The 11,292-nt window shown below is 39.2% G+C and overlaps 2 protein-coding genes across 3 annotated transcripts; both read left to right on the top strand.

Annotated features, from left to right (window-relative positions):
* The first annotated feature begins 254 nt into the window (after nt 1–254).
* Nucleotides 255–5,584, top strand: mapk12b (mitogen-activated protein kinase 12b). 2 transcript variants are annotated; one of them, XM_010737894.3, is made up of 12 exons: nt 255–606; nt 1,363–1,492; nt 1,576–1,634; nt 1,725–1,836; nt 2,023–2,052; nt 2,579–2,626; nt 2,707–2,821; nt 2,930–3,001; nt 3,222–3,301; nt 3,415–3,493; nt 3,580–3,750; nt 5,341–5,584. In XM_010737894.3, the coding sequence occupies exons 1-12, from the start codon at nt 488–490 to the stop codon at nt 5,403–5,405; spliced, it is 1,080 nt and encodes a 359-aa protein (XP_010736196.1). In that variant the 5' UTR covers nt 255–487; the 3' UTR covers nt 5,406–5,584. The 2 variants fall into 2 exon arrangements, with proteins under 2 accessions (XP_010736196.1, XP_010736195.1); XM_010737893.3 differs by having other exon boundaries at nt 258–606; nt 3,577–3,750.
* Nucleotides 5,585–6,299: 715 nt separating this feature from the next.
* Nucleotides 6,300–10,277, top strand: LOC104924522 (uncharacterized). The gene is made up of 7 exons (XM_010737891.3): nt 6,300–6,507; nt 7,603–7,665; nt 7,746–8,000; nt 8,124–8,381; nt 9,121–9,369; nt 9,474–9,571; nt 9,750–10,277. The coding sequence occupies exons 1-6, from the start codon at nt 6,429–6,431 to the stop codon at nt 9,554–9,556; spliced, it is 987 nt and encodes a 328-aa protein (XP_010736193.1). The 5' UTR covers nt 6,300–6,428; the 3' UTR covers nt 9,557–9,571; nt 9,750–10,277.
* Nucleotides 10,278–11,292: the final 1,015 nt, after the last annotated feature.

Here is an 11,292-nt window from a genome sequence, read left to right as displayed (position 1 = left end):
GTTGATCAGGAAACATAAGACTTATTAAGTAGAAAAGAAGAAGCTTTTTATTTTTTATGACCTCATATGATAACATTCATTTACTAGTTTGCCTCCTCTGCAGGAGCACTACAGAAACATTCTAGGAGGATTACAGGGGTATAACCTCAGGGAGGGCAGATGTTTTGTGGGGGTTTTCCTCCCACATTGTAGACACACCCACGGACTGTGCTGGGCGACCAGGAACATGACTAACAATGTGTGTGTGTGTGTGTGTGTGTGTGTGTGTGTGTGTGTGTGTGTGTGTTGGGGGTGTAACTGACTACCCCGCAAAGCGCTCAAGTGCTCAGCTGCTTCATCTGGAGGAATTTGCGCCCCAACAAACTCTTCTCTGCGGAACGGACTGCGTGACTTGTAATAAAATCTCAGCTATTTGTTCACATGAGAGGACGGAGCGGACCAGACCCGAAAGTCGATCGTGACCTCAGCCTTGTCTAGTCGGTAGGATATGGCTGTGCGGTCCAGGACGGGGTACTACCGGCAGGAGGTCAACAGAACCGTGTGGGAGGTTCCGGAGAGATACAGGGACCTGAAGCAGGTCGGAACAGGAGCATACGGGACTGTGTGGTAAGTCAAACAAACATCAACACTGCAGCTCAGAGAAGTATTGAAGTTAGTTATGTTTTGTTATTGAAGTTACTCTATGACCACATTTAAATTTCATCCAAAATCACTCATCTATGAGAGTTAAATAGTTAAATGCACAGTTTGGAAGTAACTCATTAGATCTACTTTTTGTGTTTCAGCATTTTTAATTTGCATCTAGTAAACGTAAAGAAAAAGTGCTCTGTCTTATAGGAATTCTAATGAGCCAGCTTGACATTTTAGTCGAGTACATTTTTTACCCGGGCACTTTTACCACTGCTTGAGGATATACTATAATATTCCTGCTTGTGTGGGGTATTTTGGTCAGCAGCTTCTCCACAGCTGGCTCTGCAGGGCCTCTCATTGCATTGTGATGTGTGGATGAGGGTAAACAAAGAAAACCACCCCCCAGTTTCATTGTTGGAAGAAGTCAAAGACCCCCGAGTTAAGTGCAGACAATGCACCGCTACTTTGTCTTCAGTCACAAACAGACCTCTTTTTTTTCACAGCAGACTCATCATAGCAAGAAAGTCTCAGGTGTGATTAATATTATTAATGAGGCACTGTTCCATTTAAATGGCCCAGATGTTATTAATCACACTAGTGGATGTCCTCATAGACGTGTAAAAAATGTCTGCCCTGGAAAAAGTCTGTAGTGATTAAAGTTATGCTCCACAAAGACAAAACTTGATCTGTTCAAGCCTAAATAATATACCTCAATGTATCTGTCCATTTCAGTTCAGCATGGGACCGCCGGATGGGGACGCAGGTGGCCATCAAGAAACTTCATCGGCCCTTCCAGTCCAAACTTTTTGCCAAAAGGGCTTACAGAGAGCTGCGACTCCTCAAACACATGAAGCATGAGAATGTAAGAACACAGACAAATAAGAGGGCTGTGTATTTTAAAGCTGCACAATGCATTTTCAGTCTATAATTATTTCTCCTGATTAGGTAATCGGGCTCCTGGATGTTTTCACTGCTGAAATCTCATTGGACCGCTTGCGTGACTTGTAAGTTCCCATCCATTCCTAAATGCTGATTTAAAACAAAGCGGTTGTTGCTCCTCTGGTGTCACTCGACTCCTCTCCTCTTGTCCACAGTTACCTGGTGATGCCGTTCATGGGCACTGACCTCGGCAAGCTGATGAAGCTGGAGAGGTTAACAGAAGACAGAGTGCAGTTCCTCGTCTATCAGATGCTGAAGGGACTCAAGGTGACAAAAACATATATATGCATGCATTACCTTTACCAGTATCCATACAGCACCTGTTAAGAGTGGTCTGTTGGACCATCTTCACCCACTATTATTGATATTTATGGGAAAAAGTCGGGGTCGTACGCTTGTTTCTGTGAGTTGAGATAAAGTTGCTAATGTTGTCTGTATCTCCTCTCTCCTCAGTATATCCACTCTGCAGGGATCATTCACAGGGTGCGTGAACTTTGACCTCTTAGACTATGAGCTTTGGGGGGTTGGGATCTTGTTCTTTTTCACACAGAGTGCCATTCATCTGGATTCCCACACAGGGAGCTTTCTAAACTTAAGACAGAATGATACGCTGTCTGGTAGATTCTGTTATTAAAATGTCCCACATTTCTCCTTTGACTTGAACCACCCAGCTAACGGCATATTTTAGCACCAGTAGAAATTAATAATGAACTAAATCTGTCATGTTCATAGTGAATGGCTGAATATAGTTCCACTTATGGTAACAATGAACTATTTATAAGAGGCAGCATTCCAGTCAAAGCTTAGGGACCCAGAGTTCCCTAAAGTGTGTCTCAGGATACAAAAATCTTGCTTCATATGATTAAATTGAAAGATTTCATCAATAAATTGAATTTATATATCTATATACTTACATACATTTTACCTGAAATTCATAAGCCATTTAAATATAACAAAAAACATGTCTCTAACTCTGGTCACTTACTGTATAACTATCTGTATCCTGCAGGACCTTAAACCTGGAAATTTAGCTATTAACCCGGACTGCGAGCTAAAGGTACTCTACTTTTACATAACACCACTGTGATGTCAGTGTCCCGTACATCTACACATATTCATGATACATTTCTGCTTCAGATTCTTGATTTTGGCCTGGCGAGGCAGGCTGATGCAGAGATGACCGGCTATGTCGTGACACGGTGGTACAGAGCGCCCGAGGTTATCCTCAACTGGATGCACTACACACAAACTGGTAAACCATCATTCTTCACGTTCTGCGTGAATGATGCAGAAAAAAGACAGAAGACCTCTTTCATAACCCGGATTCAATGAGGAAGCTGATGTTTGCTCTCTGTTGCAGTGGATATCTGGTCGGCAGGTTGCATTATGGCAGAGATGCTGCTGGGAAAGCCGCTGTTCAAAGGAAATGATCGTATCTTTCAGCACTATCTTGGTTTAATGTTGCACAGACTGTGTCAAATCTGAAAAATGTAACTGTGTTACAATGCATCCTGAAATCTTTTAGACCTGTTGACTAGAAATATTTCAGATCTCTTTATGATTTTAAATGAACCAGAATAGAAACTTTATATTTGGTAAAAAATGAAATAAAATCAGTGCAACAGATGATACTTGACCATAGCTACTGCCAGACTTGGACCAGCTCAGAGAAATTATGAAGATTACAGGAACTCCAACTGCTGACTTTGTTGTGAAGCTCCAGAGCCAAGATGTGAGTCATACCCTGAAAGTTAGACTCATGTATTAAATATACAGTCAATGCAGAGTCTAAGTATGAAACACTTACTTCTGAAACCAACTTTTGCCATCTTTTTTTTCTGACAGGCCAAAAACTACATCAGAAGTCTGCCAAAAGTGCCAAAAAAGGATTTGCACACTATTTTCTCCAAAGCAAGCTCCAATGGTACGTAAATATCTCTGTTCTCCAGTTTACTCAGGGGTTGGTGCACTTAACTGCTGACCTTGATTTGTATGTCTGCATTCCAGCAGTGTGTGTCTTGGAAAAGATGCTGCTCCTCGACCCTGAGCGGAGGGTGAGCGCCTCGGAGGCACTCGACCTTCCCTTCTTCAGTGAGTTCAGAGATGCTGAGGAGGAGACTGAAGCGTTGCCTTACGATCAGACCATGGACAACACAGACTTGCCGCTGGATCAGTGGAAACGTAAGAGAGAGACAGGAAGGCAATTTACACTTTTATATCAACAGTTGAGACCACACATAGCGTGAAAGATGTCACTCATAGTGACAACCCCAAATTTTGCAGTTCCTCTTAGTTCTATGGAGTGTTTTAGCCTCTTTCAGCTGATTGTTTTGGTTAAAATACAGGTTTGGTTCAGGCTCACAGCTCTCACCTGCCTTGCTTTCAGCCGCAGCTACTGTTTATAGTGCAAAAGCTCTAAAAAACCCATTAAACTAATAACCTGATCACCATCACACAACAAACAGACAAAGTTAGTGGCCGGCTAGTGAACATAGAGGATCGTTCATCTGCTAAAGAGATGGATATTTCCCTCAAGAGTTGGTGGAGACAAATACCAAACTAAAATGATATTATATAATATGTAATATTTGTCTGATATTAATGCTCAATGTCGGCTTGATGTGTGAATTGTTCACCATATCAATTTTACAAGCTGATAATACATCAGCGTTGTGTTTGTTGCATTGCTCCTAAGTTGCCAAAAATCCATTAAAGCTTTATTTCATTTTAATGGACATTTAGTTTAGTTACTTTGCAGTGGCCAATCAAATCCACATGGAATGAAATCATACATAATCATACATAATAAAAAACATCAGTTGGTTTCATAATGACCTCCCTTTTTACTGCACTTGTATTTGTGGTAGAGGCTTGACTTTGTTTTTTATCCATTTATCAACATCCATACCTCATTTCCGACCTTGATGAGGGAAGTCGGATCTATCACATGCAAACACATTAAGGTGTTTTAGGGAGATTAGAGTGTCCCACTGAATCAAAGTGACTGAAGACAACAGGACACATGGTCAGACTGACCTAGAGAATTAATCCAGCCAGCTACAGCTAGAGTACATATTGAACAGTGACACATATAGGCCATTAGAACAACAGGATGTGTGACCTGGTTATGAATTGCTTGCTCAAATTATTTTTTTTTTAGATTAGATTTAGAGTATTCATTTAAAAAGAGACGGAGAGAGAGACAGCGAAACTGATCATTCGATTATGAAGTGATTATCAGTAAAGTGTATGAACTACACTTTATGTTATTTTGTTAACTGCTTTGTTAACTGCATGAACAGGTCCATAACTCATCAGCAGATCCATGTAAATGCTCACTCCCTTTTCTTCTCCTTGTAATTTTCATGCATTTGTTTCTGCCCGTGTAGCTGCAGTGGCTGTTTTGACATACAGATTGTTGGTGCTCATGTTTGCTGTTTACTTGCAAAACAAATTATTAAATAATTTATGCAAAAGCAATGAATGTTGCATTTTGTACGACATCTTTAAATAGACTACGTTTCTTTTAGAACCACAACTCTGACTGACTTCCAGTTTCTCTGAAGAGAGTTATCTTGCAGGAAATAAATTCTTTCAGTGTTATTACAGTACCTGCTGTTTGCCAGAAGAGGTCACTAAAGATCTTACTTGGTGGTACTTACTTGTGAGTGAGTTTCATAGGAGAGAAAGTGAAGGGGTTGATCTGGAAGTGGAAAACCGGCATCGTTTGGAAAGGCTTATGTATCATTTTTCTCTTTTGTGTTTGTGCAGGTCACACTTTCACAGAGATCCTGACCTTCAGACCACCCAAAGACTCCAGAGAGACGTCACTTTAAGAGCACACACACATGCATGCACACATTGTGCACACATTCTCACACACAAAATTGCACACGCTCACACATAGACACCTGCACCAAAAAATATTGTTTTCTTGTTGACTTTGTTGTGTTTGTAGGAGTAACTGATGTTATTAGATTGGGAAGTTGAAGTTTTTGTTTTCAATAAATGTGGTTTTCTGAAGTGTGTGCCAGATTATTTTGTCCACCCTGTGTGTTTGAATGCATGCTAACTGCTACTGCTTCCTTTAAGTCAGGCTATCTACTGCATAACAGTTTTTTCTCTGTTTGCATTTTGATCATTTATGCTGATAATGGATATATTTCTGGAACTCAGGGCAAGGTCACCTATTGTACAGCACCAAGGTAAATGCAGGGAATCCAGAAGTAGAAAAATAATGTCACACACATATTTAGCCAGTCAAATAATTAAATCACCCTTCATTGTGATTTTAATTGTGAAAAATGACTAATTATCAAATGTTATTTTAGGTGTTAAAGAGTTGTGTTAATGCCATGTTACATTCTGTTGTATAGCTGTGTTTTCCAGTGTGAAATCCTAATTTGTTTGGGACATATATATTTTTACAGTGAACAGACCAAATAATACTTCCCTACTTGGGCTTCTCGCCAAATAGTACACAAGCCTACAATCTCCCAAACATTCCCTGAGCCAGAAGCCCAAAGAAGGGAGTACTGCTGCTCTGTCTTCCATCTGGAAAACTGATCCAAGATTCTTAAATAATCTTAATAGTTTTGTTTTGTTGTTGCTGAATACAATCTGCAAAAAGTCACTTAGGATGAAACCTTTTTAAAACCAGTGTGGGTCATGTTCTACTGACTTTGGCCGTCCATTATTTAAAGGCAATGGATTTCCCATTAGAGTGACAAAGAAGGCGGATATGTTTCTTCACAACTCTCTCCGATAAGAGCCGTTCCCCTGCTAATGTTTACTGACTGACTGTACACTGCCAGTTGTCCATTTCCTGGTGGCTGTACACTTCGGACATTTACGAGACAATGGATGATACCTACATATCAAAGCAGAATGGGGGACACTCAAACCGCAGCAGACTTTTGTTGCTGCTGTTACTGGCAGGTAATGCAAGCATTTTCCTTTTGACAAAAATACCTGCGAAGGAGTCAAACTTTAGTTGTGCTAAGATGAAGTATGTGAGAGCTAATATCAATGGCTGTCAGGAAAATCAATACTACTGTGTTACTAGAAAACTCCCTGAACTTTGTATATATTTCCTATAAATGTGATAGATAATGATCACTGCCATATATTTTTGCTGTTCTTGACGTTCCCTATTGCCTCTATTTCTCAGTATATGTATATGTTGTACTTTTTTACTCCACAACATAAAGTATATTTGAAAGATAGTTACTTCTTAATTTGCAGATGAAGATTTTACATTTAAATATGATCTTTTAAAAAACAGTAAATTGCTACTTATATATCATCAGTATAAAGATTCCATGATAGATTCACACATCACTGACAGAGTACATAGTGTAGCATAGTGAGTGCTACAAGTGTTGATACTGAAAGCACATTTTGCTGATAATACAACTGCATAGATTTTGAATTCTGCATTTTTTCCATGTGGTATTTCTACTGAGATATTGATACTGAGAATATAGCACAAATATAGAGGAAGTTAGAAAACTGTTTGCTAATATTAGCTAACATTAGCCAAAATGTGCTACTGGTAATGATCTGTAAGGATGTAAAGTGAGCAAAGGTGCATTTTATTGCTTATGGATGTAACTTTCAATTTGTAGAAGTTTTGTGATATTTCTTCTTTTTAAGTTGCATAGCCTCACTTAAAAGTCCAGTGTGTAGACTTTAGTTGCATATAGCTTTATGCTTATAGAGTGCAACCCCCTCATTTCACCTTCTTTCTAGCTTGAAGGACACTATGGTGCCCATGAAATGCACAAAAAATCTGAAAGGCCCACTGTGATTATGTGAGTGATTCAACATGGTAGACTTTTTAGTCCTTCTAATGTAAAAAACACAACAACATAATCCTATTTTTAGGTATTTTTTAGGCGCTAGATAGAGCCCCCTATATACACTAAACCTTTAAGTAATTAAGCGCAGCTATTTTCAAAAGCAAAGATGCAAACTTTGATGCTTAATACCAGATATTATTTTAGATAACAATGAAATATGTTGTCTATGTAGGACTTCAGCCAGTGTTGTCCTCAGATGGAGAGACCCCAGAGCTAGATGATGACGATGATGTGGGTAAGTGATTTATATTTAAATAAAGTATAAAATATAAAGTCATTCAGATACATTATAATTGTAACCGCTGTCTTTTTCAGAAGGACAGAAAATAAACTGTACGATTATCGGTCCGGACTACGTGACTGTGGGTGTGCCGAGCAGCATTGGGTGTGATTCCAACTGCCCTGAATGTACCTACTCTATGTCTTTGGATGGACAGACTGCCCAGGGTCAGGCTAATGTGCTAGCCTTCACTGTTAATAGTTGGGTGGAAGCCCTGACAGTGGCATGTACAGCCACAGATGACCAAACACAACAGACTGCCACAACAACAAAGAAAATACAAGTGTTAGGTAACAGTTTTTTATTGTTATTGAAATAGATATTTCGAAATAATTGGCCTATAGTCACAAGTTACATGCTTTGTGAATGTCTTTCCCTTCTAATGACTCATATATTTGTCTTTCTCACCTCAGCTGGACCTGCCAATGTTTCTGTCACAGGCCCTAATTTGATGAATCCAACAGTGAGTCACACCTACAGTTGCCACGCTAACTGTCGGCCATCTTGTACCTATGCCTGGAGAATTGATAAAGGTCCATGGATTAGTGGTCATGGCAATGTTATTTCTATCACTCCTCGGGAGATGGACGACTCCAAAGTTCTCATCTGCAAAGCCACCAATAGTGTCTCTGGGCTGTTTGCTGCTGCTACTCGAGACATAGCTGTGGCATGTAAGTTAAGAGTTTCACTAGATTTAATGGGGGGGGGACAGGAGAAGAAAAAGAACACTGATTGACTGTAAATGATTTTATTAATAAAAGAGGGGCCCAGTTTTGTACCTATGCTGCTGTAAATTGATGTCAGTTTCCTAGTTTTAGCCTTAAAGAAAGTAGTTTGACACCTTTGGGGATGACATGTATTGTTTTTTTGCCAAGAGCTATCTTAGAACATTGATAACACGTTCATCTCTGTATGAGGATTATGAAGCTATAGCCAGATGCTAGTTTAGTATAGCTTAAATGGATGGAAATGAGGAGAAAGTTATGGTTATATGGGGTTTATATCCCAGACTACGTCGGGAGCATTGACTTTTTTGAGTCACTGCTGGTTGCCTGGCATCCTCACACCGACGACAACTTACACTTTGTTTCATTGAAGATGTAACTAAATGATAAAATAATTTAGCTTTATAGCTCATGATTGGTATTTTTTTTTGGACAGAGCCTAGCTAACTGTTACTCCCTGTTCCCAGTTTTAATAAACATCATGGTATCTTATTAAACTCTCGCTAAGAAAGCAAATAAGCATATTTCCTAAAATGTCAAACTATACCTTTAATTAGGGAACTAAACAGCTACACGTTAGCTAATAAGCTTAACCCACACACAAAATCAAACTAATCAGTGAACTTATTGCTTTCAGCTACTAAGAAAAGAAGTGAATGATGTCTCTTGTGTACGTTTCTTTCAGCTGGTCCATCAGAGCTTCACATCAAAGGCCCAGACGTAATAGAAATTGCAGAAAAGTATATATTTACGTGTTCTGCTAAATGTCAGCCTTCTTGTCGCTACATGTCATCTGTGGACAGTCAGACTGTGAGGGGCAATGTGATCGAGATAACAGTGGATCATCCGCTTAAATCTGTCACTCTCAAATGCGAGGCACAAAACACTGCCTCGAGGAAGATGGCGACTACCTTGAAAACAGTACAAATAGCAGGTAGAAAAGCCATAAGGAGGTTTAACATACATAAACTTACATAAAATTAACATGTCTACATGTCTACTGTTATTTGACAAGTCTGTTTCTATTTTCCTCTTCAGATCACAATCTATCCACTCGTCCTCAAGTGACTTTAGCTGTGCTGCTGCTAACCTTCATCATTTCTACTCCTTTCACACTGTGATCCCTCTGCACACAGGTGGCACTTACTACTTTTTAAACTGTATGCTTAATTTAGGTCTTAACATATTGCTTCACTGATATCTTATCATTTGGTCCTGTTAGTTTGGCTGTAATAGTACGTACAGATTTATTGTTCTTACCGTTACAAAGATAATCTTTCGCTTTGTCTCTCTGTCTTTGTTTCTGTCTGACAGATCTTTCTATATCCTGTGACTGAATCTGTGGTGAAGAAAGGCAGTTGAACTGTGGGGAATTAATGACTCATGTGCCTGTGATCTCACACTGCATATTATTCTTTTCCATTTATCTCACATGTTGACAGTGGGCTGAACCTGTTTGCACTCTCTAGTTAGAGAGACATGGAGAAGCAATTCAGCGTGTGCAGGAGGGAGCGTGCACATGAAATGTCAGAATTTGTTGACGCTGAAAATATTTGTAAGATTCTTTTACACTGACGTGTTTAAAATATTGAAAACTTAATGTCTAAATATGAATAAACTGCACTGATGACTTTTTACTATGACACTAAAGGCATCTCTTCTTACCAAATATGTACAAAGAACACCGTCTCACACGGCAATAAAATCTTAAATAAATTCAATATGTGAGTGTCAGTTTCCATACATGAGGACAGGTGTTAGTGAGGCTTCTGCTCAGGTTGCTGGGTGGAGCTATGCAGAGAATTCCCATAGGTGACTAAACCTAATGAACTAAGAAGAAAGACAAGCTGTAGTTAGTTCCACTTTAATAAATCCAGAACAATTGTGAAGATATCAAATTGATCTTATGGTCTTCATTTAGCCTTGGGTCTACTTGGTTGGATGGTGATGGTACACCACTTTAAAAAGTGAGAAGTGGTGTGATCCCAATGATTATCCATAACGGTGCCTAATGCTAGTTCAGAAAAGTACTTACACACATAAATCTTTTAAAGTGTGTTTAATGAATCACACATATGTCTTCCTGTCTTTAAATGGAAGGTTGGTTCAGTATATCACACTCTTGTTTGCTGCAATCTTATATTGGCAAACAGCAGTGACAGTTAAAGGACACACCCAGGGTTCATTTCAGTCCATAGACAAACACTCCACTGTGGCTTGTACTCCTTTTTGCTTTGATTAAAAACACACCAACACCAGAGATGTAATGCTGTGGTTTAAGCTACACCTGCATCACTGACATTACTTTTGTGGGAATGTGAGTAGAAAAAGTGAAGAAACTCTCAAGAACTTGTAATCATTGTACTCACATTGTAATCACTGTAATTATAATTGCGAGACCCCGGAGCAGTTTGGGAGTCATTAGTTAAAGTTTAGACACTAAAATTAAATACAATCGTAGTAAATGTAACCATTAATGTTAAATATAACTCAGAGGACGGGTGTGCATTCTATGGACTATCAGAGGATCAGTTTCTGAGTTCAATCATTTCTGTGCAATTAAAAAAAATAATAATAATACAACTAGAACATTTCTAAAGAAATTTTGAGTGTGCCTGACTCTGGCCCTGTCGCCCCCATACATTATTACTGACACTGCTCAGTAAATTCAGTACTAGAAAATTGTCACACTGCGGTGAGGTCAAGCTGGGGTTTTGTTATATCTTGTCATTTCCTGTTTTATTTTGAAAGATAACTCTCCTCTCGTTTCAGGTCACTTGCCCTTCCTCGTGTGTCACCGGTCTAATTGTCTTCCCCGCCCTGATTGTTTCCACCTGTTCCCCATTACCTTGTGTAT

This window comes from Larimichthys crocea, chromosome XII (genome assembly GCF_000972845.2).
Source record: "Larimichthys crocea isolate SSNF chromosome XII, L_crocea_2.0, whole genome shotgun sequence".
In the NCBI taxonomy this organism is placed as follows: domain Eukaryota; kingdom Metazoa; phylum Chordata; class Actinopteri; family Sciaenidae; genus Larimichthys; species Larimichthys crocea.
Note: the sequence above shows the minus strand (reverse complement) of the source record. Positions and strands in the feature narration are given on the sequence as shown.

What these genes read in the sequence shown, in the direction of transcription:
- mapk12b (XM_010737893.3), top strand. Translation starts at nt 488, where the DNA reads ATGGCTGTGCGGTCCAGGACGGGGTACTACCGGCAGGAGGTCAACAGA. An exon ending in TGAAGCTCCAGAGCCAAGAT is followed by an intron (nt 3,302 to 3,414) that starts GTGAGTCATACC and finishes TTTTTCTGACAG; the next exon opens with GCCAAAAACTACATCAGAAG. An exon ending in CTCCAAAGCAAGCTCCAATG is followed by an intron (nt 3,494 to 3,576) that starts GTACGTAAATAT and finishes TCTGCATTCCAG; the next exon opens with CAGTGTGTGTCTTGGAAAAG.
- LOC104924522 (XM_010737891.3), top strand. Translation starts at nt 6,429, where the DNA reads ATGGATGATACCTACATATCAAAGCAGAATGGGGGACACTCAAACCGC. An exon ending in AGATGATGACGATGATGTGG is followed by an intron (nt 7,666 to 7,745) that starts GTAAGTGATTTA and finishes TGTCTTTTTCAG; the next exon opens with AAGGACAGAAAATAAACTGT. An exon ending in GAAAACAGTACAAATAGCAG is followed by an intron (nt 9,370 to 9,473) that starts GTAGAAAAGCCA and finishes TTTCCTCTTCAG; the next exon opens with ATCACAATCTATCCACTCGT.